The 17,671-nt window shown below is 37.1% G+C and overlaps 1 protein-coding gene across 3 annotated transcripts in view; it reads right to left on the reverse strand.

The window, feature by feature from the left end:
- Nucleotides 1–17,671, reverse strand: part of KHDRBS2 (KH RNA binding domain containing, signal transduction associated 2) — a 379,312-nt gene that overhangs the window by 23,279 nt on the left and 338,362 nt on the right. For all 3 annotated transcript variants that reach the window (XR_008576623.1, XR_008576622.1, XM_054822253.1), the window contains exon 8: nt 10,725–10,783. Coding sequence is in view for 1 of the 3 variants with exons in the window: in XM_054822253.1 (XP_054678228.1) it covers nt 10,725–10,783 (59 nt within the window). In the remaining 2 variants the exon portion in view is untranslated. The remainder of the gene's footprint in view (nt 1–10,724; nt 10,784–17,671) is intronic.

Consider the following 17,671-nt stretch of genomic DNA (forward strand, 5'->3'; position numbering starts at 1 on the left):
GCTTAATAACTGAGGGCCAAGGGTCCAGTTTTTCCAAGATTTTGGTGTTACTGCCGAGTTGGTCCTCTCTCAGATGTTGCCTTTCTTAGCTAAGAAGGAATGTTGTGTACTTTGCTTTCAGAAACTGAAAGTGTAAGTTATGGTGGCATGATGGACACGTAGACAGTTTATAGCTGAGGAATCTGAGTGTGCTTGGGCATGAGGATTGCTTTGGGGGTGGTAACAAATGTTCTAATAAATTTTTTGGTGGCTACTTTGATAGGAAATGCACGACCGTTTTAATTACCTGGATACTTATTTCAATTTGCTGTATGTCCCCTTTGAATCAATCTTTGAAGCTCACCATTAGGATACATAAATTAATTGTTATTATCACAGGCAATCAGCACCTTTGGTTTATGATTGATTGAAATTATATGTTAGTATTTTTGAACTGCTTTTTACAATTCGGATTGACTCTTGCTGTGTTCACTGAGTTATATAAATACTTCCGGTATCTATTACACATTATTGATATATAAGCTGAGACTATCTTTAAAGATTATTGTTTGATCAATTGCTAGTAGACTCAGTAGCTCTGATCTACTGTTTAAATACAGAATTTAAGTAAGATTTTTTTTCTTACTGAAGATTCAAAATGAAAAAAGGTCATAGTATTTTTAACCTGTGAAATTCCTTTGAATGTGGGGTCACTAAGTGGTGATACTTAGATACATATGAAGTTGTTTCTGTCTTACAATTTTACCTATGTAATATTGAAAGCACAGAAAAATTCATAGTGGTTCATCCACCTGAAAATTCTACCCCAAGCAGTGGCTATCATCACATATTTAAATGTCTTCTATTACAAGATTCAAGTAAAGCACGTATTCGGAGAAGGTTTTTTTTTTTTTCCTTTTTTTTTACTTCTCAGTCAGCATTCTGCAACCTTGTCATGAATTTTTCAGCATTGAATAAAACTCTTTCACAAATGCAAAGAGGGCAACAATACAAGTAATTAAATGGCAGATCATATTAACAGATGCTTTAAAATAAAAAAAAATACATATTAACAGGATGTGATTTGCATATGAATATATTATTTCCTAATAATTTTACACTTACATTCATTGCTTATTCCCTGTAATAATAATAATGACCTGATAATTTCTTCCTCCTGGTTACTTATTTAACATCTGAATATTGCCCACAATTTTTGGGCACAATTTTATTAATCTCTGGTCAATTATTTCGGGGCAGGTGCCCAGGAAGAGATAAAAAGAGATAAAATTCTGTTTAGATAGTTAAGATGTATATAACAGCAATGAAGAGAATGGTTTAATTTGATTTGCCGTTTAGCTTTCAGTGCTATTAGAAACATAGAAGCTGCTTTTAATTCAGAATAAAATAGGTTTTTTTCCTATGAGGAAAAAATTCTCTACCTTCTTTGCAAGGTCATTAGACTGCATACATTTGGAGAGAGCACACTGCACTCGAGATAGAATGTAAGTGGAATTCAGGAATTGTGATTACTAGCTCTACTCCTTGTTTGCTCAGTGACCTTGGATAATTGTTTAATATTTTGCGGTATAGCTTCCTCACTGGTAGAATGAGACAGGAATACCTACCTCCCTGGGGTGTTCTGAGATGTAATTAATTGCCTGAGCAGTGAGAAAAAAGTGCTACAGATGTGCTGAGCGAAGACCCAATAGAAACTAGATGTTTAATTTTAAAACGAGAACAATGAAAATTAGAATTATTTTCTTTGGATAATTCAATTTCTTCTGTCTTTCTAGTAAGCCTCCAAACTCCTCCCTCCATGAAAAGATGGGTGGAGAGAAAGTACTAAGCAACAGTTAGAAACTTTGCCCTACATAAGCTGATGACTAAAGTTTAGCTAACATTGACAAAGCAAGGCTTTCACCCCATAAATCCACACAGAAAAGGCAGTTGCACTTTTCTTGTATCATAATTGGGCCAGTATATATTATTTCAGACAAAAATTCAAGAACAGGTTTTGTCTTTTTTTTTCTTTCTTTTTTTTTTTAAGGAGAGCATCCACTTTCTTTTTGATTATCTGCAAAGCCTGCAACATACACAAGATTTTCTGACTTGATATCTATGCATTTTATAATTTTGTGAGAATAGTTGAGGTGGCTATCTTTCAAATCACAAATGGTATCTTTCTTATTTGAAATGTGAAATCTTGTCAGAAGACAAAAAAATGTTTTGAAACATAGGCTCAACACCATTATGTGTCCTGGTTTCAGCTGAGATATAGAATTATTTTTTCTTTCCAGCAGCTGGTATAGTGCTGTGTTTTGGATTTAGGATGAGAATAATGTTGATAACACACTGATGGTTTTAGCTGTTGCTAGGCAGTTGTGTCTACACTAAGCCAAGGACTTTCCAGCTTCCCACGCCCTGCCAGGTGCACCAGAAGCTGGGAGAGCACAGCCAGGACAGCTGGCCCAGACTGGCCAAAGGGATATTCCCTACCCTATAACGTCATGCTCCCTACATAACCGGGGAGGCTAGCTGGGAAGCTGTTCAGAAACAGACTGGGCATCAGATTGTTTTATTGTCCTTTAGCATGTGGTGAGCAATTACAGTTGTGCATCACTTGTGGCGGTGTTGTTACTGTTATTATTGTCATCATCTTCCTTTGCTATCCTATTAAACTGACTTTATCTCAACCCACGAGTTTTTTTCTTCCATTCTCCTCACCATCCCCTTGGAGTGGGGAGGGGTGAGCAAGTGGCTGCATGGTGCTTAGTTACTGGCTGGGGTTAAACCATGACACCATGCTAAATATCACTTATTTTACTAAACCTACTGCATATGCAGTATCTATGGCTTAAAAACTAGAAATGCTACGAAACCTTGTGGTTTAATAGTCTATTTTCTGAACTTAGTGGTAACTGTTCTAAAAAACTACTGTTCCTATGCTTGACAGGACCTTCCCTTCAGGAGGGCTAACAAATTAGACTGCAGGGACATTCCAAATCTACTTTAGTAGTGTGAGCTGCCCTGGCTTAAATCGGTAGTGGAGAATCATGGAAATCTGCACCAGAGAGGAGTGCTCATGCACTCGTGGATTTAAGTAATGTCAGCAAGAGGAGCAGTAACGACTACTGGAGAAAATAATTTCTTACAAGGCTTCAGCCACTTTTGCAGCGAACATCTGCCTCAGACAGGAAAGGAGCAGCATCAGTGCACACGGGTAACCAGTGTGGGAAAACGCAAGAGGGAGTAGACAGGCTATTAACCGTGTCACTGTGAGGTGCATATAACAGTGTGGAGGGAGTTTGATTTTCCTATTTTCAGTAAAAAATAATGTTCTACTACTGTACAGTAATACAACATGAAACATGCAGTGATATACTGTGTCATGTCTGGAATTAGGTAGATAGTCAACACTACATGTACATCAGTATTACAGGACTTTTTTCTTAGATTCTCCAACTATGGTTCCCACAGTGAAAGTCAGTGAAATTACTATGTGAAATACTACATAAGAAAGTTTTGCATGATTTACTTATTTTTATTCTGTCACATAGAATGATTTATAATTCAGGAGTAATAGAGGAAGCATAACAAGTCGCTATAAATTAAAAGCAGTCTTTTTTCTTGTGCTACATGTGGATTTTTTTTCAGTGTTGTAGCATTATAACTGAAGTACAAATGTTTTAGGATATACAGTCAGTTAAAAGAATGTGACAGGTTTAAATATGGAACTTTCTAAAGAATTATAACCTAATTAAAACACTGATTTGACAAAACAGCAATAACTTTAGTATCATCCCCACAGTAGTTGTCATAGCTGAATTCAAAATGTGCTCCTTTTCCTGCAGACTTTCAATATCATGCTCTTATGAAAATCATAAATCTCTTCTGAGGGAATGAATACTATTTGGGAGAGAGCTAAGGTGATTCCTTCAGTAAAAGAATTGATACAATTTTGCAGAAAATCAAGGAAATGCTTTTCACAGTTCATTCTGTCCCACAGACTAGGAACTGGATCTCTGATACCCTAATAAGTATAGGAATGATTGAAATAGAAGATTAAAGGAGGACAATTTATTTGGCATATCTTCTGTCCATATGCAGTAGAAGTCTTCAATGACTCCTGTTCCTGGTGGAAGAAGAATAGAGAGCTGTACAGGAAGACTCAGGAGCACTTCTGAGTTTCCAGGAATGGGTGTCCACCTGCCTCATGATCAGGGAGAGACCAGATACCTCTACTCCCCCAAAATCAAGGTGCGTGCCCATGGCACACTCCAGCATCTTCTGGGACAGAACCATCGCACATGTGGCAAGGTCATTAGCCTGGACAGCTGGTGAGGCATCAGGACTCAGGTGCTATATCAATATTAGCACACCACGCATACAAATAGGAATGATCCGCAGAGTGGAAGAGCTGATTCTGAGGACCTGATGTTCACACTGTATGGCTTCTAGAGGTTGTTGACATTTCAGACTGACCCTAGTTTGAGCCTCTGAAACAGCTGGAGTGCACCTTCTGGTTTAGTTTCAAACTAAAAATTGTATACTTTGAGTCTACTCGGTGATGTGAACAGAAGCAGCGATAAATGAAGACAACTGGGAAATCTGCTTCGAAAGGGCACTCCTGGTCCTATGCTAGTGTAGAAGCACTTAGCATGCACTAACCTGCCTCTTAGGCACTGACCTGCTCTGTTGAGGCACAGCGGAAAAACTCACCACACTGGAGCAACCTGTGTCCTGTTACCTCTGAGATGCTTTGTCAATGCTAAGATGCACCAAGACCTAGAAACTAAAGCAGGTTTTCTTTGGCACATTGCCACTGATATTTCCTATCAGATACCAAATGTATATGCTCAGATGACATAAGCGAACAATTGATGCACATTAGTAAGACTTTATTAATTAGTGTTAGTAAAGGTCTTGCCTGTAATCACAAGCTATGTGAAATCAAACACTGTAATGAGGAGAATCAGACCTATGTCTCTAACAGCTGCATTTCAGTCACTAACTTATTTGAGCACTAGATTTCCTACATTTGAAGACTTAAATGGGGCTAGGCTAGAAAAAAATAGAGTAAGTAACCCTTAGCACCCTGAGCATAATGAATATTAGGACCAATGACCTACAATACCAAAGTTGTTATTAAAAATGAGGAAGAAACTTGAACTTGACAGCTGAACAAGCCTCTTATCTTCACTGGCAGAGCAATTGCTAAGTAGTGCTTTTTCAAAATTTACAAATATTTTTCTGTATACATTGCAGCATGGCTTTATCTGGCTTTGTCACTGCCATAGATTAATCAATACAGGGTTTATTTCACACTAGGATGGTAGTTACTTGAGTTTCTCCATGCAATGAGCATTCTTATGTCTCAACATGAAGTATGAGAATTTATGTCTCCAAAGGTAACATGTATTCAATCAACCTATTTATCAAAAGTTTGAACCCTCCATACACTCTTTCCTCCTCAAAATTCATCACTATATATTTATTTTTACTTCTATTTGTTCAGCAGAAACTACCATTGCTATTCTAAAAAAATCCCAAACTAGATAATACACTCTTCGGGACAAACACAAAATTAAATAATAAACAAGATAATAAAAAAACAGTGGAACATTGCTGTACATTTGTAGTTGTTAGCCCTATAAAGCCCTATAAAGAATTTGTTTATAAAGTCCTGTCTGTGCATTACTGAGTAAGCTAATTGTCATCACAACTGCAAAGCTCTCATATTGAGTGATTGGCAGGGAATTATTTGTGAAATAGTCAGTTAAATCATTGTGGCAGCATTTTACAACTTAAATGTTGTCTTACATTAAAAGGAGTTATACCAAACAGTTACACTCTCCAATTTTAATTAAAGATGGAATTATCCTAAACCCAAATACCAGTTGTTTACAAGTGATCACTTAATGCTAAACTGGAGTACAATATGCACTACAAAATGTTATAATTAGACAAAATGTGCACATTTGAAAATTTTTGGTGAAGATAGGACACACTTAAATAACGTCCCCTTGCCGCAATGGCAGCGCATGCAGTAAACAGCCTTGCAAGCTTTTCCTGTATAGAAACAGGAATGTGAGTGGAGTTCACTTATGTCTTCTCTCTTTGTGTAGGAGACAAGGTACAGATTAACCTTCCTAACTCTTGCCTAAGGCCTTTGGCAGGTGGTGTTATTCTAATTTAATTGTGGTGGTTTAGGAGGTTATATACTTCAACCCTCTTCTTGCACCCTCTACCTAAGGTTTCTGCTTTTTTGGTAGTAGCAACAGAAGTCCATGTGTACTGGCCTCTCAGATACTTCAGCTCATGACCTGGCATAAAAACATAAATCACCATCATTTTCAGGTAATACACAAGGCAGTAAATGCACCAGGCTGTGAACTATAGTGTCTGACAACAGGCACACTCTTACTTTCCTCTGTCCTTGCTATGGCAGGTTCAACCTTTGGAAGCAGAGGCAGGAGCCTCTTCAACCTTCTGCAGCAGGAACTGGCAGAGGTCATCTGCTAGAGTCCCCAGCCTTTGGAGGAACTAAGACAGAAACAGTAAATGATAAATAAAACCTTGAGTGCTTTGATCAGTTCAATGCAGAAAAAAGATTTAGATGAGAATCTTTTTTAAAAAAGATTCACAGCTGTGAGGCAGGTCTGATATTGAATTAATATAGCTTTTAAGGTATTGGATGTGCCTTACTAGCAAGTCATACTACCTCTGTTATCTTTCTAGAGTGGCCTAACACAGCACAACACTTGTACCAAGAATGCTGGTTCCTCTAAAAAAACAGGGAAAAGCAGCAAGAAACGAGAACATGAACAGTTTACAAATGACTTTTCCTTTACAGTGGTCTTGTCCAGTGAAGATGCTTTTTTGGACTTCAGCATGACATTACATATGAGCAGGAAAGGTTCTTAGTTACCAAATTTTTATTACACATCTTATCCTAATCAATTTATAAGACAAATCATTAAATTCATGTTTTCACTAGATACCGCCTCAAATGACAGCAGTGCCAGAAGGGAAAACGCAAAAATTATTGAAGTATAATGAGAGCAATGGATATAAATTTTTTGTTCATAAATAATCCAATTTCATGTCTTCTGTTTTAAAACATAAGCATCACCATCAAGTTAAAATGACACTGTCACCTTAGACTCCTAGATTTAAATTCATGTCTGCTGATATCAAGACCTTCAGTGACATAAGTATCATAAATGTTTACTGAGTGTGATCAGAGGTGAGGATCCTTTACATTTTTGAAAATTTTACAGTGCTTTAAGTGATTGGCCTTTTAAAGTGCCTGCTAAAGATATTTCTTTGTTACTCACATGAGGATGTCTATAAGGGCTACGTCCACAAAAGAATTTTCAGGCATATGTCCCAAATTTATGCTCCTCAGCCCAAAACAGTGACCTTCAAAATTCTCTAGCAGTAGCTCCATAATCCTGATCCTATCAAAAATTTGTAGGAATCTCATAATTCCTTAGTGGAATATTTGTGGGTGTCCAGAGGCTGCTACAGGGAATGCTTTGAAGTGTCTCTACTTTGATCCTTCAGACAGACTAGGTGGCCAGCATATCAAATTGCAACAGAGTTTAAGTGTCTGTTTGCATGAGAGCGTCCTGTGCTATGAACTTTCATTCATGGAACATCCCTAAGTCATGAGAAATAGTGAGTTTTTACATATATCCCTCGCAGCTAACTGTTATTGTCTTGGGACATTCCTTGGTTGGAATTGCAGGGGATCAAATTCATAGAATCATAGAATCATAGAATGGAATTCTTAGGAACCTTCACATCAGAAATTGAAGAAGAAGTCAAGGCAGTTAACTGAAGTTGTCGATTATACAGCGGTGAATAGTGCGTAAGAATTCATCTTGCGCAGCCTCAGATAAGTGACTTACGCCCTTTCTTGCTTAGTAGTTCCATCTAATCAAAAGAGATGGAATTGCTGAGAATGACATAGTGTTCAGGTGCTATGGTTTTTGCAACTCTACTGTGAATGTTCCATAAATGCATAAATCTGAGGAACTTCCGAGAAAACAATGCCCCAAATCAGCCTTCTGCACAGGCTCTTTTAAAAGGAGCACTGAAGAACCTATGAGATAAAAACCATCTCCTACTTCTCAGGAGCCCAGACAGAAAGCAGTCATAGCAGGCAGATCATATGGGAGTACTATCATACTGTATAACACTTAGCAAACTACAGAGAGCTCTATATTATACTTAAAAGAAAAATTGTAAGTACACAGTAGCATTGTTACTTGGGTGAATCTACTTCATGAAAAAGAATAAAAGAAAACCTTCTTGGGATTGAGAACTGTCCTCCCTATGTTGGAAGCAAGAGGATGCATGGGAGAAAATAAATAAATAACATACTTGTCAATTTTTGGTAATTCAGATACTATTACTGGAAGGGATAAGGGTGAAAAGACAAGTCATTACACAAAACATCTGGGAGACAACAAGAAGAAGACACCAGTTCTATGCTCATGTAATGTTTGTGTGTGTGGTCTTATTCAGAGTTTGGGGGAATTCTGAATTAGAGAGGTGTGCCAGAAAGGATTGTAAAGAGGGAATATAGTCTTGTTGTGGAAGGTAAAACAAGGTGTGAAACTGAACTGGGGAGAAAGACAGACTGTTAATTTCTGCAGGATGGTGAAGTATGAAGGGGCAGCTGATTTTATACAGTGGGATGGGTTCAGAAGACTCATAAAGAATTGCAAAACATCCTGAAAAAGAAGTAGAGAACTGGGAACAGTTCTCTGGGGCAGAGAATTAGGGTAAAAGTTACATGAGGATGATAAGGGGTGGCACCAGACTGCTTACGGGCTGGGTGGGAGGCACTGAAAAAGTCAGATACAGAGAGAGAACATCAGTATATGTACCAAGAATTCAGAAAACAAGAAAGTTAAGGATATATTCCACAGCTTCATATACTCAGATTACATCCTCAGATAAACGCTGTGACTTTGGGATGAAGGAAGTTCACGCACAGGTTTCCAGAGCACAGAATTAGCAAATTTACTAATCTGCTGAAGTGAACCAACAGGAGCACAAACACTCACATAGAAACATGTCTGATTTTTTAAGACAAGTCTAGCAAAGCAAACCCAGCTGTTGAATGGAAAAAACAATGTAGCTTCATGCAGAGCATAAATTTAGTCATGATCCCACTCTTTGAACACTTTGTAAGCCTTAGCTAATTAGTTCATTCAAAACCCCTGCTGGGAAAACAAGTAATATTCTTCTAGTTTTACAAATGAGGGATTGGAGGAAGAGTGACGTTACTTTAAATGCCTTGCCCAAACACGCGAAGATTCAGCATGGGGAAGTCTAGTTAAAAGTTAAGCAGTGGGTAATTCTTACTGCTGAGCTCAGACCATGCTTTTCTGCATTGCCCAAAACCTTAGCAATGAATTTGGAAGGAGAGGTGGCAACGGAATCTGTAGAGGGGAGGAAAGGTCTTTCACTGCAGGTATTAAAAAAGCACATACAAAAAAATGAAATGACACAAAACAAAGGGTAACTGAACCACACACATTCATATGGATAAGTTGTTATTATTATTACTTGTTTAGCACTGAAAATGTGCTTCACTGCACATTGTGTTATCCAAATGTATTGTGAGAATTGATTATACAAAAAATTAAGTTATTTCTGATTGTGCAAAGCAATCATTTTGACAGCATCTCAGTAATGTCTCGTGATTTCTGTACAAAGGGAACTGCAAGTTTGCATTACAGTGACATTTGCTTCACAGCTGCATGAATAAAGATATTTCTTTCAAGCAGCAATCCTTATATAACCCCTTACAGTAACTTGCAGTGTCTTTTCCAGCAGCTCTCATTTTCACAGTGCTTTGGAAGTCACCATGTAAACTTACGATACTTTACTAGTAATAGTAAATCAAGCATGACATCTCTGCTGAATATAGTAGGGTCAGTCTTTAAGCTGACAATAGCCAGCTTTGCTCTGTTATTTCAGTGAAAATGTCAGAGTGAGATTCACTGTGCCATCTGATTGGCAAAACGTACTGAAAAATATTGATAGGAAAACACGGACTGGATTCTAATCAGTTATTGAAACACACCACTAGTATCGAACAACAGACCTAGAAAATGGGCTGTACGCACCGGAGCAACACTTCCTTCCCCTCTCATGGCCTCTGTGCCTGTGAAGTGGAACTATTCCAGCTCAGACACAGACTTGCCGGGGAGGCGGAAGGAGTACAGCGCTCCCCCCATCCGTACTGCCTGGTGTGGCACCAGATACTCCTTTCCCTCTTGGTGCAGTGGGGGGTCCCGTGCTGGTACAGCACCCTCTCCTTCCACTTTCAGTAAGTCTATAATTCAAAATCTCACCAAACTTGCTGGTCGAAGTGATGCATACGACAGTAGCAGATGCATAGTACTGTTGGCACATCAAGCAGACCGAAACTTAACACTGTGAAATATATTCAGGCACTAATCAGAAACTTCAGTGTTGCTGTTAAAGCTGATCTGTGACTGTGATTAATTGGCTTTGTAATTTCAATCGGAATTGATCTGTCCAATTTTCTGGTCCTACCTCAGTAAGTTAAACCTCACCCTAAAGTTACACAAATCCATTTTATTTGGACTTTGTAAAAGCAGAGAAAGAAAGAAAAGTAAGTGGAAGTAATTTCTGAGTTGTCAGTGACAGATTTTTTTCTTTTGATTTCACACTTTTGCTCAAGATAGAATAGACCTTACCGTAGCTGTCATAAGCCTCTTCGCTTGTTCCGTGACCGTAGTCATAATATTCAGGCACACTGCAACAGATTCAGATAGTCATGTCACTATTATTGTAGGCAACCAACTCAAAACAAAAACAGAGCACAGAAAATGAAATGTATTTTAACACTTTTACATGATAGCATAGTCCATCTAGTTTCAGGGGCAGAATTTAAAAAAATATGCAGGAAAAATGTATCAGTGACAATAACAGCTGTTATACAGCACATCACATTTCATATCTACTGAGTGTAAAACAAAATTGGTCCTAAATATCTAAACCTAGGAGATGTGACAAGCACTGACAGAAATTCTATTTGCAAAAATAATGTCTGAAAAAAGACCATCCACTTTATTATTCATGATTGTTAAACTACCAAAAGAAGTGTTAATCTCATTTACCTGTAATTCCAAAAATGTATGCGGTATCAAACTCAGCACAGTGTGCTTTACCCAGAGCTGACTGTCTTGTACTGTGTGGAACCTGTGAACTACTTATCTCTACCAAAAACACTGAGGGGTTTTTAGCTTTGCCCCTGAAGAAGAAAGTACATTTCCATTGCTTATAGAGACATACCTGATTCTCCACAGCCTTCGTCCTTATGCTGTTATTGGACACCCATGGAAAGTTTTATACAGTACCAATAAAATGCATATTGAAAGCAGCAAGGTTCAAGGAGGGGAAAATCAGGCTTAGAGTAACCACTTTTTCACTACTTTTTGTTAATTAATGAAAATTATGTATGGTCATATTAACATGTTATCAAAAGATTTCAGATCATAGTTACACTCTGGGAATCAGCAATCCCCAGCTATTACCTGGAGTGGACACCCAGAAAATTTGACCTCTAAGACATTGTGAAATGGAAATGGAATTATTCACACTTTTGCTTCACTGCTATTATTATTTGCACTGTGTATTTGGTACCTAGTACCTGGTACCAAATTGAGGATCAGACTACTGCTGTTATCAGGTACCAGGCAGACATAACAAGAATCAGTTTCTGCCCAGAAAAGCTTACAAACTCCATGAATTCTACCATATGGTAGTTCTTCCACCTGCAGTGAACCAAACAAAAAATTTAACACCTTCCCTGTTATTAATTTTTTATTGTCGTCACTTTTGCTTCTTTTTCCTTGGACACTGCATGAGAGAGACTCTTGCAAAATGAATGGATGCAGGCAATCAGCTCAATATTGCATTATTTATAACATTATTTCTCAGGCAATTTTCCATATTGGATTATCATTTAAAAAATATTAGTTTACACTTGAAAGAGAAGTTTAGTTGAAAGTGGAGTGTAAGTAAAAATATTTCACAAATGCAATAGAGATAAACAAGCAATCTGTAACAATTATTTTCTTAAACTAATTTTGGCTTCTTTGTTCACAAACTGCCTGTAATCAGATTTTTAATTTCTCGAACTTAATAGCTATTCATAACTATTCTTGGAATAATTTCTGAGAATAATTCATGTGCTGCATCTCACTTGAGAGCACTGATTGCGTGTATCTGATAAGCGACAGTCAAGCTGTTTTGATTTGGGACACATCATCTCCTGACTGGCTAGGCACAGCTCTCATAAACAGTTTGCAGCTACAAATATCTGTAGGGGTTTTTTTTGAACTGAAAACGCAACTATAATTGTTGTGCATTAATTTAGAAATTTAGCCAGAAGTCATTCATGTGAGTGGATAGTACACTGACGTCAATATCTCAGGCAGATGAAATTCATTTGCTAAAGCAGTTGCAAAAAGTGGACATACGAGTGACTTGAATGAAAATGAAGTTAATACTTTCAAATATTTTTCCCAATGCAACCCGAGCTCTATAGGACATAATCACTGTAGACCATTACCTTCCAGGATAATGGGCGCCATCCAGTCGCTTGAAAATAAATTATCTAAATATATACACCCTCCTACTGAAGTGGTGCAAGAAACAAACAGGAAGAATACATCTTTTATTTATTGAACATCCTAAGCATTCTGTATTATTCTGCAATGGTTCTAGTAGCCAGTTAAATAAAATTACAGGACTATGTAAGGTGAACTAGAGCACGGGCAGTGTCAGGGTTAAATCATGTATCTAGTCATACCTACAGAGCTCATGGTTTAGACCTAAGAAATTACTTGAAATGTTCAGAACAGACAGATGACATATGATCCAGATCTGGCAGACAGCAGTATGAAAAATCTTGTGTAATAAAATTTAAGCAGCAGCATTTTGGCATACTGCCTGCTTTCCCGGGCAGAGGAAGGTGTTGGACTAGTGAGTGGAGTTACAGGAAAAGAAACCCCACAACTCTCATCTTCTGTCAGCAGATAAGATGCTAATATTTCTTCCTGATACATTTTACAAAACAAAGCGGCAGCATCCAAAGGTCAGCTTTAAAAGGAGTGCATTTGGGACTCAATCCAAAGGCCAATAAGTTATCAACGGCAGTCCTGCTTTCAGTGGTCACTGAGTAGGGCCTTGAGCTATTACCATCAATATAACATCCAGCAAAATGCTAGACTTGCAAGATCGGGTAAAAATTCATTGCTACACTATTGTTGTTGTATGTTTTTATTAGAGAAAAAGCAGACAATCATACAGACAATAAGGATGTGAGACGAAAATCCTGCATAGTGAACATTCCAAACTGAAATACATTATAAACAGAATACAAAGTTAATACACAAACCTTTAAAATAAGAAACAAGCTGTGTTGCAACTGTAGAAAGGAAGTGATTTGTTATATACTGCATATTTGATGTCTGTGAGCACAATACTCAACACATTTCTGAAAACACATAATTCATAGCACAATACATGATTGTGATCTAAGTTCTCCAACTTTATTTCCCTGAATAATACACATTTTTCATAGATTTGAGCCAAAATAGTATTTCAAATTCCTTGCCAACTCATATTAGAAAATGTTTTGAACAATACTTAAGTGACGAAAATTTATTTCTTAGTATGAAATATCTTATTTAAACTCACATTTTGTGAGCCAGACTACTTATCCATTAGTCTGCTCTATTTTAAACCTTTCTGAATATTCACTGTAATCTATTACATGCATTTATTTGTAAACAATTTCCTCTATTTTTTAGCAAAGTGAACAATGGATGATGTTTATAAAAAATGGGTGATAGAATATGGCTTTACATGTATAAGTTGGGGTTTTTTAAATTATTGAACTACAGAGATATGTATTTCATTTGCATTATGCCCAGCTGTGGAAGAAAACAATCAGCAAATGCATTCAGTATAAATAAAACTTGTTTATATAATTTTAAAGTTCTCAGACTGTTCCTGGAAAATACGGTGATCATGAGCTCTAGAAACCTCAGGCTCTCTTGGCAGTGCTAATTGGAAACAAGACGCCATTATCTGTCATTAGCATTCATTACTTTCAAGCAACATGAAGTGTAATTTACTGAAGTACATGCACCCACCTGAAAGCAGGATGCAATACATTTTTTAAAGCAGATTAACTCATTAACAACTTCTCAGCTTTTACTCCTCAGTTTTCAAAGCATTGCACTATACTTTAACATCAGACTTCTGAAACACAGAGGTCTTTATGTGCGGTGACTTAGACTTCGGTAATCTATATGTATCACTTGTGGAAGAATTAATATACATGGGACTATGAATCTTACAAGTAGTTTAATTATTTTGATATCTCAAATGGCTTGTAATCTGAGAAACTCTGATGTACCTTTTCTCTATCTAGATGAAACTTTAGCAACAAAGATGTATGATTCTGTTCTCATTCCTATTCTGTGGGCAAGAAGATTAATAATTCATATAGTATTAATCTTTATAATCATAACCCATTTATGCTTATTTTTAACTTGACCTTTGTTTTTGGTTAGTGCTTTTGAACCTGTTACTCATAAAGATTTGGGATCAAAGTTTCTATAAAGTGCTTTATCTTTTCGTGCAGATAAAGCCAGATCAGTTCCAAAAAACCACAAAAGATGTTCTTTATTTGAGAGATATGGGTCCCCTGAGGTGCCTTCCAACCTGACTTAGCTGGTGCTCCTATGATATGAGGACTCACATACAGAGACTCTGTCTCTAAACCGCAACCTTAAAAGCCAATGGAGGCTTTTAACCTCTCGCTAACTGGGACTTTTTCAAATTGACATTAGGTAAGCAAAACCGAATTCCAGTTTGACTGTGTCAACACCCATGGGAAACCATACAGCTTGTTATCCAAAAGGCTGTGGAGAATGGTGCTTTAAGGTAGTTTAAGCAGAGAACTGCAAACAAAAGAGTTAAGATTGAAGCCACAAAACCTTGACTCTTGGGTCAACAAGCCATCTGGGGGAAGGGTGATGTTCTCCATGCAGAGATCAATGGCATTAGGTATAGGAAGTCACGATATTAATAAATAGACTGCATTAGCCTTTGACCAATCTCTTCCTGCACCTGCAGGAAGCTGCTGGCAAGAGACCCAGGGTTAGAAACATTACCATCTGGTTCCCTGGCTGCTCTTACAGCTTGTGTAATATAAGGTAGCAGAACATTGCAAGAACTGGAGAACTTGAGTACTTGTTCCCTCATGTTGGTTTTTTGGTTGGGGTTTTTTTTTTATGTTGTTGTTCTGCCTTTTTTTCTCTTTGTTCTTTGCTTTTACTTGCTGAGAGATACATCTAACTTTTTATTCTGTAATTGTGGAGCACAAAATGTGTTTGCAGACATACAATGGGCCCAATAAAGCCAAAGCTGAAAGGTAGAACAAAGGCTTCATCTGCTTTAAACACTGCTAACATATGATTCTGTTTTAAGTGTGTTCTGTAGTCTATCCTGAAAGATGTTAAGCAACTGAAAGCCTTTCATTAAGACCTGTTGAGTAGAATATTAATTTTTTTTTTTGGTAAAGATGTTATTTTTTTTTTTTCCTTAATGGTTGTACTTTTTAAATGGGCCAGCATATTCTAGAATCTTATAGGAATCTCTTATTAGGAAATGTTTAGGAAAGAGCTAGTCAATTTAGGAAAGAGGCTTTTGATCAACCTTGAAACTATAACTCGGCCACTAGATAACGATCAGGCTTTTTTTGTGAAGTACTTGAATTGGTCCAAAGTAGAGATTCAGCTAATGCCAGTGAAGTTCCATAATTCAGAGTCACGATCAAACAGGTGAAAAACTTCCACGCTAGCCTTTGAAGAATTAAAACTAAATCTTTGTGTTGTGGTACTTGACAATGTGAGAATGAACCAATATTGTATTTTAGGATTGGCACTATCTGAAGAGGGATTCCTGGCCTTTGTCAGCTTGCAGTCAGCATCTATACTTTAGACAGTTACAGATAAATGAAACTCTAGCACTCCTTCTAGATATATCACAGTCTGGGTTATTTTCAGACAACAGATTCTCGAGTCAAGCTAACACCCAGGATAATTCACAAGGATCCCTAGAGGTGGGATTCAATATTTTAGACAACTCTCATTCTTTTTCACTTCCTCAAATGGATCCTTTGAGGTCCTGGTCTCCTATCTCCCATTATCTCCCTCTTTCTCAATATCATTTCTATTGAGTAATCCTCAGAGTTTACAACCTTCAACATCAATAATTGATACAATCAAATACTCAGCTCCTATGCTGACAGGATCCTGTCTAACGCTATTGCAGTCGTTTCATGTAAGACTGCATTTGTAATCCTTCTTCCTCCTACACGAGGGAAGGAGCCAGCAGGACTTAACACATAACTGGCCATGAAAGAAAAGCCTTTTACACAAAGCAGTATGCTTCTGCTTGGAAGAGAGGTGAGCAAGATTTGCATTCACATGAACTGCAATATAGGCATTTTTTATAAGTAATATTTCATAATGGAAATGTGTGAATAAAGAAATAATCTTCCCAGGAATCTGAAACTTACTGGAACATCTGTACTTAACAGAGCATTACATCTATAGGAAAGATGAGAGGAACTTCTTGTAGGATTCAGCCTTGAATCACAAATATAGTCCTTTACTGAATAGATCTTTAGAACTAATGGAATAATATGGTGAACATTTTAGTGGATAAAGTCTTCCTTTTTCTGAAAGCTGAAGTTTGATTGTATCCAATACTTTTAGCAGAGAAGAATGTTTCCATTACTATACTCCCTGGATTTGCTTAGTAGTTTACAAATTGCTCGAAGTTAAACTAGATCTCATCTGTCTCCGACATTTTCCTATGTTTGATTTCAAAAAATAATTAAAAAAAACCCCCAACAAATAATGAAGCCAGTAGAGTTATACAAGCATAGGATTGGATGGCCATGATAATTGCAAGATGACTTTGGGTTCTGAACTTTTTGCAAAATCCGAAATAGAAACCAATCTGCCATTTGTTTGCTGCAACCACAGACACATGGGGATTTCTATTCAAATATTCTCCATTCCACTGTACTTTTCTCATACAGACAGAATTATCACTGAGTATTGGTACGAAATGCCTGCAGACACAGTGTTTGTAAAGGCAATGATGCAGAATTTTAGGAATTCCATCCAGTTTTAGAGGAAAAACTTTTCTCTACTTCAGAGCAATGAAATTTGATTCCATTTTGCTCATTGAATCAAATAAATGAGAAGTGGCATTTGAGAACACTTTCTGATGATGAATGCCCGAAGAGATTGCTGTGAAGATACATAAAAAGTCATATTCTAGGCTTCATGGCTTGATTGATTTCAACAGGTTGGAAATAAAATACAGGGAAATCTTTATTTATGAACAGGTGGATATAAGCACAAAGCCAAAATGAAATATGACAAAGTATAAATACAATGCATACTGGTTAAAAAGTGAGAGAGTGCACAGTAGAGAAAATAATAATGAATATTGCATTTTACAAAGAACTAGTGTAACCACTCTACCTATTGCAGCTTGGATTATATTTGTGTCTATATATTTTACTATATAGTAATACTTTCATAGTGAG

This window comes from Grus americana, chromosome 3 (assembly GCF_028858705.1).
Source record: "Grus americana isolate bGruAme1 chromosome 3, bGruAme1.mat, whole genome shotgun sequence".
In the NCBI taxonomy this organism is placed as follows: domain Eukaryota; kingdom Metazoa; phylum Chordata; class Aves; order Gruiformes; family Gruidae; genus Grus; species Grus americana.